Here is a 13,298-nt window from a genome sequence, read left to right as displayed (position 1 = left end):
TGCACCTCTTTACATTACACAGCCCCCTGCACCTCTGGACCCCTTTACATTACACAGCCCCCCTCAGCACAGACCTCCCCTTTAGCACAGACCCCCCCTTCAGCACAGATGGACCCCCCTCTTCAGCACTTACCCCCCCCAGCACATACCCCCCTTCAGCACAGACGCCCCCCCCATTCAGCACAGATAGATCCCCCCATCCCATTCAGTACCTCAGATCAGCGCAGCACAGGCACAGCAGGTCCCCTCCCCCTGTGTACACATAAACACTGGAGTGGGGGAGGCGGCTTCACTCTGCTCGCTGTGCCTGTGTGACCTCCGAGCAGGACCGAGCAGCTATTGAACATCAGCCAATAATTGAGCAGCTTGAGAAAGGGGGCGGGGCTACATACACATAGCAGGCCCATCCCATTGGCTTGTGTTCAGATAACTGCTCGGTCCCGCCCACCCCAAAATCATACATGAATTCTGACAGCTCCTCTCTCTCTCTGCATGCAGTTACCATACAGGACAGTGTCACACTGAGCGGATCCTTCAAGCCCCAATATTGGCACAATATTATACTGACTCACAGGCAGTGCAGGGTACACATTGCACATGGGATACAGACGGCATGGGGCTAAACACTGCTCGGGGGATTAGGGTGTGCCCAGGCACACCCGGCACACCCCGTGGGCACGCCTATGCCTAGGTCATAGGTTGCGTTCACAAAAAAAATGATTTCTTTAAAACAGATCTTAACTGATCGGACGTTGACGGACATTATCCGTTTGCATCAGTTAATATCCGTTTTGACGGATCTGGATGTAGCCTTGTATGTAAAAAAAAAAGGGATAAAATCGGAAGCGGAGGTAACGAATAGTAATGGATGGTCATCCGTTTGCCCATAGGAATGCATTGTCGTCCGTTGACGGATGGAAGAAAAACGGATAGATGGTCCATCTGTGTGAAAGGGGCCTAAGACTTTTCCTAAGAATTTTGATTTAAAATTCTATCTATGGCCAGCTTTACTTGTATAGTTAAATATTGTTAATAATGTAGGTAAAAATTATGTATATAATTTTTTTTTTTATCATTCTCAATTCTTTGCTATGGTAGGCTTATTATAGACTAGGTTATCTCCTAGTCTATAGTCTAATTTTCCTTATATTATAGAAATATTTCTCACTAATCTTTCATATGTATGCTATTCCTAGGTCAAGTTAACCGTGTATTTGGAGTACTGCAGAATTATGGGCAAGTGGTATTTGGTAACAAGTGCAGCCTTTTTCATCATTCAACAGTTATCAGCCCTGGGACATAATTACTGGATTGGGCTATGGGCTGATGATCCACCTGTGAATGGTACCCAACAGAACACTGCAATGAGACTAGGAGTGTACAGTGTACTGGGCACAATGCAAGGTATGTAAAAGGAAAAATGTATATTTCTGTTTACAAGAATATATATTTGAATATATATATATATATATTGTTTGTGTAAAATGTAGTGTCTCTTATTATTGACTAAATGCAATTAACTTGATTTATTAAAAGAAAATACACAAGGGCAAAGAAAGTCCTGAAGACAAGCCTTATTTTTACATTGCCGATTCACATAAGCATGTGGAGGTATGCATTTGCACTGTTGCACTTGCTACCTAGCCTGGACTATGACATTTCTACTTTTTTGTAAACACCTTTAGTGATATCAAAGGGCATATCATGCATTAGTTATGCCAGCAAACTGAACCATACACTTTTTAGCAATTCACATTTGATAAGGAAATTGACAAATGTACACTGAGCAAAAATATAAACGCAACACTTTTGTGTTTGCCCCTATTTATCATGAGCTAAACTTAAAGATCTATGACTTTTTCTATGTACACAAAAGGTCTATTTCTCTCAAATATTGTTCACAAATATGTCTAAATCTGTATTAGTGAGCGCTTCTCCTTTGCCGAGATAATCCATCCACCTTACAGGTGTGGCATAACAAGATACTGATTAGACAGCATGATTATTGCACAGGTGTGGCTTAGGCTTGCCACAATAAAAGGCCAACATAAAATGTGCAGTTTTACTGTATTGGGGAGTCGGGGGTCCGAAAACCAGTCAGTATCTGGTGTGACCACCATTTGCCTCACGCAGTGCAGCACATCTCCTTCGCATACAAATGATCAGGTTGTTGATTGTGGAATGTTGGTCCATTCCTCTTCAATGACTGTGCGAAGTTGCTGGATATTGGCAGAAACTGGAACGCGCTGTCGTATACGCCGATCCAGAGCATCCCAAACATGCTCAATGGGTGACATGTCCGGTGAGTATGCTGGCCATGCAAGAACTGGGATGTTTTCAGCTTCCAGGAATTGTGTACAGATCCTTGCAACATCGGGCCGTGCATTATCATGCTGCAACATGAGGTGATGGTCGTGGATGAATTGCATGAAATATAAAAACTAAGAAAATAGACTTTGAAGGCCCACGAGTAGCTTAACTATAAAAAGTAAAAATAGTTTTATTTAGTTTAAATTACAAAGATAAATGAAGGAATACTATAAATGTTACATTGATTATATGAAAATGCTCTGTATTCAATTTTTCCACCCTACATGCAATTTAGACCTCCTCTTATTATACATATGACTTATAATCGAACATTCACAAAGTATGTGGGGGATAAATTCCCAAACCAATATTGCGATTAAATGAGTGTCAGATGAGGAGTTGTGCGTTCAATTGCAGGTCCGGGTGGGTATTTCTCTTAGTTGCTCAACATGTTGCGCGTCTGCATGATGCTTCCTCAGGAGCTTAAGGAGTTGCTGAATATACATATAAAATACATCAATGAGTGTATATAGAATGTCAACACAAAACATATTACAAAATATAATACCTAACATTAAATAAAATGTAAAAAATGTTCCGACCAAGTATAATGGCTACAAGGGAGGCCCCATAAAAGAGCTGGTCACACGGGGGCAGACGGTAAAGCCAAGTAACTGGGGAAGCTATATAAAAGCACATACATACGGTTAAATAAGATAATCACATCAAAAAGCCTAATATATGGTATCATAGATTAACAGAAGGAAATATCCAAGATAACTAATGATAGAGTATTAAACCAATGGTATTTCTACCATATTATCTGGGTTTATAATCAATGTATGGAAAAAAGGTAGCTCAGGTGTTTAACAAGTATAGGCAAAAGGACAAATTCAATAGTAGCCAACAACTATGTATATAAATATATATATGGGTATACAGCTTACCCCACACGATCAGACATAGTGAAGAGCATACAGTGTAATATTGTAGCTGATAAGATGAGTAATCATTTAGATTGTATTTGAAGGTTAACAATGTATACAAGGCATTGCGGAGGCACCAATGCAGCCACAGTTCCTGGTATGGGGATTGGCGTCACTGAGGAGCCTGTTCGAATAGTAGTAGCATGTAGAAGCTATCGTTTATAAAGTGAGAAAAAAAGGGGGAGGAAGAAAAGTATGATATAAAATCTTTTTAAAAAAAGACGGTCCTTTGATAAAATTCATAATAAGAGGAAATATACATATGTATATAGTAAGCTGTAGTAATGGCATTTTACCTTAAGTTAGTTGGTGGAAGGGCTGTAAAGTATGGTGCGACTCCCTCTAATTAGAGCAACGTCAGCTGATCGTATGGGGAGGCTGTGTGTGCTTATATAGCCTCCCCTACCGGAAACGCAGAGAGCCCGAGTGGGCTCGGCGTATCCCGGTCCGACCGCCGGCTACTGCACATGTGCCAGATAGCGCCGCCGACACAACGACACCCGGCCAATGCGGACGCAGCAGGGCGGAGACTCAAAGGAGCTCCCCGGCTACAGCGCATGTGCTGGGCATATTCGCCGGCATGGCGGCGCTCGGCCAATACAGCAGCAGCAAAGGCGGGGACTGGGAGGGAGCCCGAAGGCGCCCCGTGTCCAGGTGATATGCAAGGGCAAAATGTGCAATTGCTACAGCGTGATGTGCCTAATGGTAATTTTGATGTAGATGGATTATGAGCGGTATAGTGGCTGGACACAAGTCTATCTCTGAGGGAATTGGAGCGTCTAAAAACAATTTCCAGGTGCGTATTGATGTACTTTCTTAAAATTGGATCTTCCTGTAGGAGGTGCCAATGTGTACTCATAATTTTCCGGATATCATCATGGTGAGATGAAAATTTGGTAATTAATTTAGCAGTAGGTTCTTTAGACTTAGTCCTAGTTTTATATAATAAGTCATTACGTGTTGTCCGTATGGCTTTATTATAGGTCTGGAGCAATAGGGATCGGCTCTATCCTCGCGCCAGCAGGCGTGATTTCAAAAGGTTAGCTTGATGTTGAAAATCTGATGTATGTGTGCAGTTACGTCGAAGTCGAATGTATTGTGCGTAAGGTATGCTTCGAATAAGTGCTGGGGGGTGTGCACTAGCAACGTGCAGTAATGTATTCCCAGCTGTCGTTTTACGGAACAAGTTTGTTGCTAGAGTGTTATTTGCATCTTTGTAGATGACAAGGTCTAAGAAATTGGTAGTTCTAACATCACAATTATAGGTACATTTTAAATTAAATTGATTGGTGTTTAAAATCTTAATACATTTCTCCAGGGATCTATGGGTGTCCATCCAAATGACAAAAATGTCATCTATGTATCGTTTCCAACATAGAATGTGGTCAGTAAATTTTGTCAGGGGCTCATGAGAAAACAAATGGCGCTCCCACCCCCCCCAGGTACAGGTTGGCGTAGCCAGGGGCACAACAGGTGCCCATGGCCACGCCCTGCACCTGGAGGTAGTGGGAGCCCATGAATTCAAACCAATTGTGAGTCAGAATAAAATTCAGCAACCTCAGAATAAACTCGTTACAGTTCCAATGGTGGTGGTCCTCCTCATAGAGGAAGGTGCGGACCGTCTCGACTCCCCGCTCGTGAGGGATGCTGGAGTACAGAGCCTTCACATCCAGTGTCACGAGCAGGGAGCCGGGAGGGACCGAAAGGCCCTCGATTTGTTTGAGTAAGTCCAGCGTGTCTTTGGTATAAGAAGGCAAGGCCGTGACATGTGGCATTAGGACAGAGTCTACCAATTTGCTGACATTTTCAGTGAGGCTGTCGATACCCGAAATTATCGGTCTCCCAGGGAACGACAAAGGGTCCTTATGCACTTTGGGGAGTGCATAGAACATCGCCGCCCTGGGGGACCGAACATTCAGGTAATCATATACATCTTTATTAATCAGGCCCTTCGAATAGGCGTCATTGATAATGTCAAGAAGTTAATTTCTAAAAGAAGAAGTACATGATATAGGAATCTGTTGATACCAGTGATGGTTGGATAAGATGTTCAAACACATAGTTTCGTAGAAGTGTCTAGTCATAAGAACTATGTTGCCCCCTTTTTCGGCTGCCTTTACAACTACATCAGGGTGATTTTGAATTTTCATGATAGTCTGACGCTGGGTCGGGGTTAAATTACTGTTCTTGGGGAGGACACACATACGTTTAATGTCGCTGACAACGCTTTGTAGAAAGGCCCAGGGTTTTAGGGATAAGTCGGGAAATTGTTTCGATTTAGGTTTAAATTTAGTGGCTGAAAATGAGGATGTTGCATGAGTCATGGTATCTGAGGTATTTGTATCATCATTTTCATCTAAGTGTAACATCATGTCTCGGAGGGCCCGAAAGTCCTCCATTTTAAAATGCTTAATACTTTCTGAGAATTCCGTTCTTCTTTAGCTCTCAAACATTCTTTGTCGAACAAAAATTTGTATATCAGATTACGGGTGAACATATAAACATCTTTAATGGTTTCATATTTGTCAATTTGCTGTGAAGGGCAAAAACTTAGGCCGAGTTTCAATACAATAAGCTCTTGTTCAGTGAAATGGTAAGAGGTAAGATTTATGATGTCTAATTCTAAGTTTGGGGTGGTTGTATCCCCAATGTTGGAAAATTTAGAATAGGGGTAGTCATTTGGTTGATGTGAGAATCAAGAGTACTTTGCTTTTTACAAGCTTGTAGTTGTGTTAGAGAAAGTGAGTTGGGTGTACTCAGTAGATTGGAAAAATTGGGCTGGGGGGGTAGTGTTCATAGGCATCTGAGTTGATTGTGTGTTACTGGGTATTCCTCCCACTTCTCCGAATGATTGAGATGTGGTAGGTATATTACTATTTCCACTCTGAGAATTTAATATTTGTAGCGCTTTTTGAGCATTGGGTCCCATGTATTTGGTTTGTGAACTATTCCCACCACCTTTTTCAAGATTGGCACCGTGAGCATCCCAAGCATGCTCAATGGGTGACATGTCCAGTAAGTATGCTGGCCATGCAAGAACTGGGATGTTTTCAGCTTCCAGGAATTGTGTACAGATCCTTGCAACATCGGGCCGTGCATTATCATGCTGCAACATGAGGTGATGGTCGTGGATGAATGGCACAACGATGGGCCTCAGGATCTCGTCACAGTATCTCTGTGCATTCAAAATGCCGTCAATAAAATGCACCTGTGTTCGTTGTCCATAGCATATGCCTGCCCATACAATAACCCCACCGCCACCATGGGCCACTCGATCTACAACGTTGACATCAGCAAACCGCTGACCCACACGACGCCATACATGCTGTCTGCCATCTGCACTGTACAGTGAAAATTCATCCATGAAGAGAACACCTCTCCAAAGTGGCAGACGCCATCGAATGTGAGCATTTTTCCACTCAAGTCGGTTACAACGACGAACTGCAGTCAGGTCGAGACCCCCATGAGGATGACAAGCATGCAGATGAGCTTCCCTGAGACAGTTTCTGACAGTTTGTGCAGAAATTCTTTGGTTATGCAAACCGATTGTTACAGCAGCTGTCCGAGTGGCTGGTCTTGGAGGTGAAGATGCTGGATGTGGAGGTCCTCGGGCTGGTGTGGTTACACGTGCTCTGTGATTGTGAGGCCGGTTGGATGTAATGCCAATTTCTCTGAAATGCCTTTGGAGACAGCTTATGGTAGAGAAATGAACATTCAATTCAAGGGCAACAGCTCTGGTGGACATTCCTGCAGTCAGCATGTCAATTGCACGCTCCCTCAAAACTTACAACTTCTGTGGCATTGTGCTGTGTGATAAAACTGCACATTTTAGAGTGGCCTTTTACTCTGGCCAGCCTAAGGCACACCTGTGCAATAATCATGTCTAATCAGCATCTTGATATGCCACACATGTGAGGTGGATGGATTATCTCGGCAAAGGAGAAGTGCTCACTAACACAGATTTAGACAGATTTGTGAACAATATTTGAGAGAAATAGGCCTTTTGTGTACATAGAAAAAGTCATAGATCTTTGAGTTCAGCTCATGATAAATAGGGGCAAACACAAAAGTTTTGCGTTTATAATTTTGTTCAGTGTATGTTATAACAGATGTGTATTGTATGTATCAGTGCACACTGCATGCACATATTAAATAATGTCAAAATACGATTGGTTGTACTGGGACTCTAAGTTTATGTAACAGAGAGGGTTGTAGTCTTCCTAAAAGTGTACTGTATTTGTTATATGTATATTCGGTTGTGGTCTTACTGAAATTATACTTTATTTGTTATAGGGTTATTTGAAATACTTCATAAGATAAACAATACTAAGAAAGCTTATTCAGGAATTATTCCTTACCTAGAAACAGTACAGAGCCACTTTGCATGTCAGACACATTGAGAATAATTGTATCCATGTAAAATAGTCATTGGTGACCAGGCAAGGGTGTCAGTTCCAGTAAATGCCACCGCAGCTCCTGTCCAGGTCACAGGGTCGGTAAGGAAGGGACACAATCTACTTGTCTCCTGCCCGTGATCAATGGTTTGCCAACCCTCACTTTTGACTAATTATTAGTAGTTACCAGCTTTATTTCTTTCTTTCACGCTATCCTACTTTTTTCTGTGCTTTCCATCCCTTTCCTTATTTTAAGTTTTATAATAGATCTTGCTGAGACAAATCCCAAATTTGGCCCAAGTAATTGTTAGGGGGACCATAAGGAGCATTGATGTATAGATAGGCTGCAATATAGTAGAAAACACCTGTAGTAATTCCCAGAGGTGGTGAGCGGTCAGTTCACTGACTTGTATTGTCCTCCTAGCACCCAAGCAAACATGTAGATAAAAGAAAGCCAGCAGCTCGATCTTCTGCAATAAATACATTTATTAATACAGGTGTGGTACAAAATAATACAGGGCTTAAATGTTTTAGTGTGTAGCTCTAATCATAGCCATAGTCATGGCTATGATTAAGGCTACATGCCGAAAGGCGTAAACCCTGTATTATTTTGTACCACACCTGGATTAATACATTTGTTCATTGTGGAATATTGAGCTGCTGGCTTATTGTCTACAGATGGGCTGTAATAGCCATGAGCTCTAGCAGTCCTAAAAATAAATAAAAACATTCCCTCCCAAAATGAATCCCCAATTTGCAGCAATTATGTTGGATGATCTACATAAATGAAATTTTTAGCTAAACGAATCCTGTGAAAAATGTGACTTTGCACTAATTTGTTCCCTTGTCAACTCAAATTAGTCTTCTCTCAATGTTATGCTAACAGTTTACCCAAACTGTCATTTTTCTCCTGCATGCGTCGCAATGTTGCATCAAAAGGGTAATCAAGCTCTCTTAAAGAAAAATACATACACTCACTTTGAGTTTTACCATTCCGCTTGTTACATGCATATACTGTGCGGAACCAAGACATCACAGAAATGAAAAATGCTCTGGAGCTCAAGGGAATTTATGGAGAAAAAGGCCTGGGGACTTAAAGTGGAAGTTCACCCCTACAGAAAAAAATTAAAGGTGAACTAACACCGTATACAGATCAGAGTGATGCTCTGTGACAGCACTGATCAGTCAGAATTGCTCTGGTCCATCATGGAAGTGTACACAGAGAAGAGCAGGATCGGCTGTGTGAGCACTTACAGCTCAGCATCACCAGAGGTAAGCATAGCAGTGCAGGGACCGGGGGTGGGGATGGTGTACGGTGTTAGTTTACCTTTTTTCTGTAAAGGTGAACTAACACTTTAAGTGGTTGAAGCAATAGTAAAGGTTAATTGCTTTTTACCTTAATGGATTCACATCATCAGGGTGAAAATGCCCCAGTACATTTACAATCTCTCTGTCCCAAAACACTCACTGTCCCTTGTCACATCGCAAACTCCGGGACAGCCGCATTGCACTTTTTCCAAACCTTAGGATTAATTTACACTTGCTTTGACTTCAACACACATTAAAGCACCTACCGCTTCAACATGCTTTTTTGATGTGTTTTTTATGCTGTGACGGACCCAGGTACTCACGAGGAGTATGTCAGCCGTATACAGAATGCTTCCTTTGCCTGATAATATATTGATGCCAGATCCCACGACCCACCCAGTCACCTGTCGAGACTGAGCGTAGAGTGGTGAAAAATATGACTGTTTATTGAAACACAGGCACAAAGAGATATATACTCTGGGACAATCTCCCCTTCTTTGCATAATGACACAGGGCGGGGTAAACTGTACATTCAGTAACATGAGGCATAGGTACATTCAAACTTTTCAACAAATAATTTAGTCAGTAACTGGGCAAGTAGACAACCTTATCAGCAGGAAGGACCATTGGAGAAATCCCCCCTCTAGCAACTAATAGCTGACAGTGATATAATTAACATGAGCTAATTAACTAGTCACTTAAATCAGCCTAGGTGACCAGACTATTTTGCACCTACAACCCTGAATACAAAGTACTGTACAATACACATTATTACAAGCATAAAACATAACATCTCACATTAGTTCCATAACAAGTTAAAGTGTTCAAAAGTTTAATCTCATCTACAAGAGATGCTCAGACAGACAGAAAAAATAGGGGAACCAATTAGCAATGGGAGAAAGACACTTAACAATAAACACATAACAAACCCCACCCCACCTCAGACTATCTGGCAAAAAAGTCTACAACAGTCTATAAGACAAACTCCTACAATATTACAGCAGTCTGAAAAGGTGGAATTAATTTATCTTCATAGATTTCTTAAAGCGGAGTTCCACCCAAAAGTGGAACTTCTGCTTGTTGTACTCCTCCCCCCCTCTGGTGCCATATTTGCCACCTTTTGGGGGGGGGGGGGGGGGACAGGATACCTGTCTAATACAGGTATCCTATTCCCACTTCCAGGAGCCTCAGCCACAGGTATTGACGTCACCGCCCAGGCTCCTTCCCCGGCCGCCGGGCCAGAAGAGAGGAGCGGAGCCTCGCGCATGCGCAGTAGGGTTCCCGGCGTGAAGCCATAAGGCTTCACTGCCGGGTTCCCTTACTCGCAATGGAGGTGGCATGCACCCAACAGCTGATGGAAAAATCAGCTGCGGTGCCGACATTGTTGGATTCCAGGACAGGCAAGTGTCCGATTATTAAAAGTCAGCAGCTACAGTATGTGCAGCTGCTGGCTTTTAATTTTTGCAGCGGTGGGCGGACCTCCACTTTAAGGGGTATTGTTGATATATATCTGTCCCATGTGAAGCGCCTCTCAAACCCAGTCTGCAGGAGGACCACCATGTTCCCTCTGACCATTAACCTGTAAAAGATTAATATTACCTCTTTCCATACACTCCAGAAGAGAAGCTTTATTGTCCTTATTCAGAGAATTAATCCGAACCACGCTCTCAGCGTCCATTAATTAGTTGTCCATAATTTTCTTGGTCACCCTATGCCCCTAATAGACACAGGGAGGGGCTTGTGGAGCTGAGCTAGGAGTTTCCCGACCTCTCTATAATAAGCAGGTTTCCAACGAGCCCATCACATATCTCCCCTTTTGGAAGGAGACATACACAGGAGGAGATCCCAGACGGGTTGACTTCAAAGTTAGTCCATAGTTCCAGTCCCCCAATGCCCATACCCACACAGTACCCCAAACAAATTGTCCCAAATAGAGCATTACTCACCCAGCCAACCTCTGCCTCTCTCATAGAACATACCCACCGCTGGGAAGAAGACTGGACCTTCTCCCTGGAGTCATTTCAGCCGCTGAAGAGAAGACAGGGTGGCTGGGCTCACTCCATCATACTGTTGGGGATCTGGGCCGACTGCCCAAGACCCCTGGGGTATACAGGTGGAGACCATAGTCCCATTCACTTTTGCTAGATGAAAATCCCCAAGTACTTGCAGAGCAAGGCTGACATCCTCCTGTTCCAATGCCAGACCTTTTTCTGGGGTTGTGCTAGTGGAGATCGCAGTCCAATCCACTACCACGGGAAATCCGTCTTTTGTTAGTTGAGGGCAGAGGCCAGCGGCACTCTGCCCTGTTGCCAGCTCTTCTGCTGGGTTGGTGTCAGTGGAGACTACAGTCCCATCCACAGACACCAGCTAAAGCTGCAGTTGTGAGATGCCGATTTCATTCTCTCCCTGGAGCTCCTGCAGAGTTAATTGTTGTGGGCAGAGGCCAGTAACGTTCTGCCCAGCTGCCAGCGCATCAGCTTTGGGGACGGCAATCTCCGTAGCTTCCGTTGCTGATTCTGGGGCATGCTGTTGAACGTGTTCTAGAAGTTCCCTGTATGCCCTTTCCAGGTGCTGTTCTTTCCTTTGAAAATATTCCACATTAGTTTTAAGTTCTGAACCCCTGCAAGACCGAGCATAGCCTCTCTGTGTTCTCCCAGGTCCTCAAGGGTCCTTCATTGCCAAACACAAAAACATCTGTAAGGCTCTCTCACAGCAATCCAGGGCCACCAAATTCATATTCCTCCGGAGAGTATTCCGTTGTCTCCCCTAAATATTCCTGCTCTGCATGCCATTGCAGAGCCTGATATCAATTGTCCAGCTCTATCTCCTGCTAGACCAGCCTGTCCAACTCGGACACCCATTGCTCCTGGGGCCACTCTCCCAGGAATGGTATCTGCAACTCCCGTTGGCCACTGGTCCGTTGCCCTGGGGTTGGAAAGCACTTACCCTGGTGTATACCAGCAACCTGGAAGGCTGCAGTCCAGAGCTCCACCCAAATCTGCTGCCTGAGCGCCAGGTATTGACCTGCAGACTGTCAGAAACCATGAATCAGACTGAGACATAAATACAGTTAAATCACACTTGTTTAATAATAATAAAAAAGGTAAACAGAGTAAAAGTAGTCAAAACATAGCCAGAGTTTAGGAACCAGAACGGATAGTCAGACAAGTCAAAACGTCAGGGAGTCAGTGAACAGCGTAGTAGAACAGCAAGCAGGATCTGGAGCCAGAAGGAATGTTAGCCAAGCAAGTCTTTAACAGGAACACAGGAGATGTGACCAAGGCGAAGGCAGAGATCATCTGGACTGGACGGCTTAAGTAGGCAGGGCTGACGAGCAGGATATCATCAACAGGTGAGTTACTGTGGAGAGATAGGAACTGGCAATTAGCCGACAGCTGAGCGGCCAGCTCAGAGAAGGAAGGGCTGAGCACAGCCCTGACACAGACACAGTCCTGGGGTATACTGAAAGGGCGATCCACAGCAGCTTCTGGAACTCTGATTCCAGGTCCATATCTCCACAGGAGTGACCAAAGTCTGCTATCCCGATGATCACTCCTAATAGTGGGTTGAATGGAAGGGTCAGGAGGGGGGGCTCGCTCCCCCCCCATTTCCTGGCCTGCCAGGCTGTGTGCTCGGATAAGGATCTGGTATGGATATTGGGGGGGGACCCCACACCGTTTCCCTTAAAACCTATACGAGACCCGAAGGGCCTGGTATGGACTGGGGGGGAACCTGCACTGGCTTTTTTTTTTCTTAATTTTTTTTAAATAGCCGGGTGCTGGCAATTGCAACCACGAGTCAATTTAAATGTGATTTGACTTGTTTTTCTTTTCTTTAGAAATGTCATTTTTGCTGCAGCATGTTTTATACATGCTACAGATGTGCCACTTTACAGGCAGACTAAGGGGACCCCCAGGCACTATTTTTAAAGGAATTTTTCATTTTTATTGTTTCACATTAAGCATCTCTGCTCCTTTATCTATCTTTTTTTTTTTGCATTGATACATGTCCCCCAGGGCAGTACCTGGACCCCCATACCCTTTTTGGCCATATCTATTGTGTAAGATGTCATGCATGCATAGTCCACTGATGTCATCATTGGGAAACCTGCCCAGAGAAATGCCATTCATTTATTGCTGGGGTGTATTTATGTGAACAGGACATTGTGGCAAGGCAAAAGATCAGCACTGAGTTGCAACAAAGAATGCAAACACGGTGAAAAAAGTATTTTATTACTGGGACTTTGGGCATATAGTGCATGCCCTAAAAACTTTAACATTTTTTGGGTGTAGAGCATATA

The 13,298-nt window shown here is 43.6% G+C and overlaps 1 protein-coding gene across 4 annotated transcripts in view; it reads left to right on the top strand.

Annotated features, from left to right (window-relative positions):
• The window catches only part of LOC141101795 (multidrug resistance-associated protein 1-like), a 511,330-nt gene that overhangs the window by 353,526 nt on the left and 144,506 nt on the right, over positions 1-13,298 (top strand). For all 4 annotated transcript variants that reach the window (XM_073591130.1, XM_073591129.1, XM_073591131.1 and 1 more), the window contains one exon: positions 1,197-1,404. In XM_073591130.1, the coding sequence (XP_073447231.1) occupies positions 1,197-1,404 (208 nt within the window). The remainder of the gene's footprint in view (positions 1-1,196; positions 1,405-13,298) is intronic.

The sequence above is a fragment of the Aquarana catesbeiana genome, linkage group LG06 (assembly GCF_042186555.1).
Source record: "Aquarana catesbeiana isolate 2022-GZ linkage group LG06, ASM4218655v1, whole genome shotgun sequence".
Lineage (NCBI taxonomy): Eukaryota > Metazoa > Chordata > Amphibia > Anura > Ranidae > Aquarana > Aquarana catesbeiana.
Note: the sequence above shows the minus strand (reverse complement) of the source record. Positions and strands in the feature narration are given on the sequence as shown.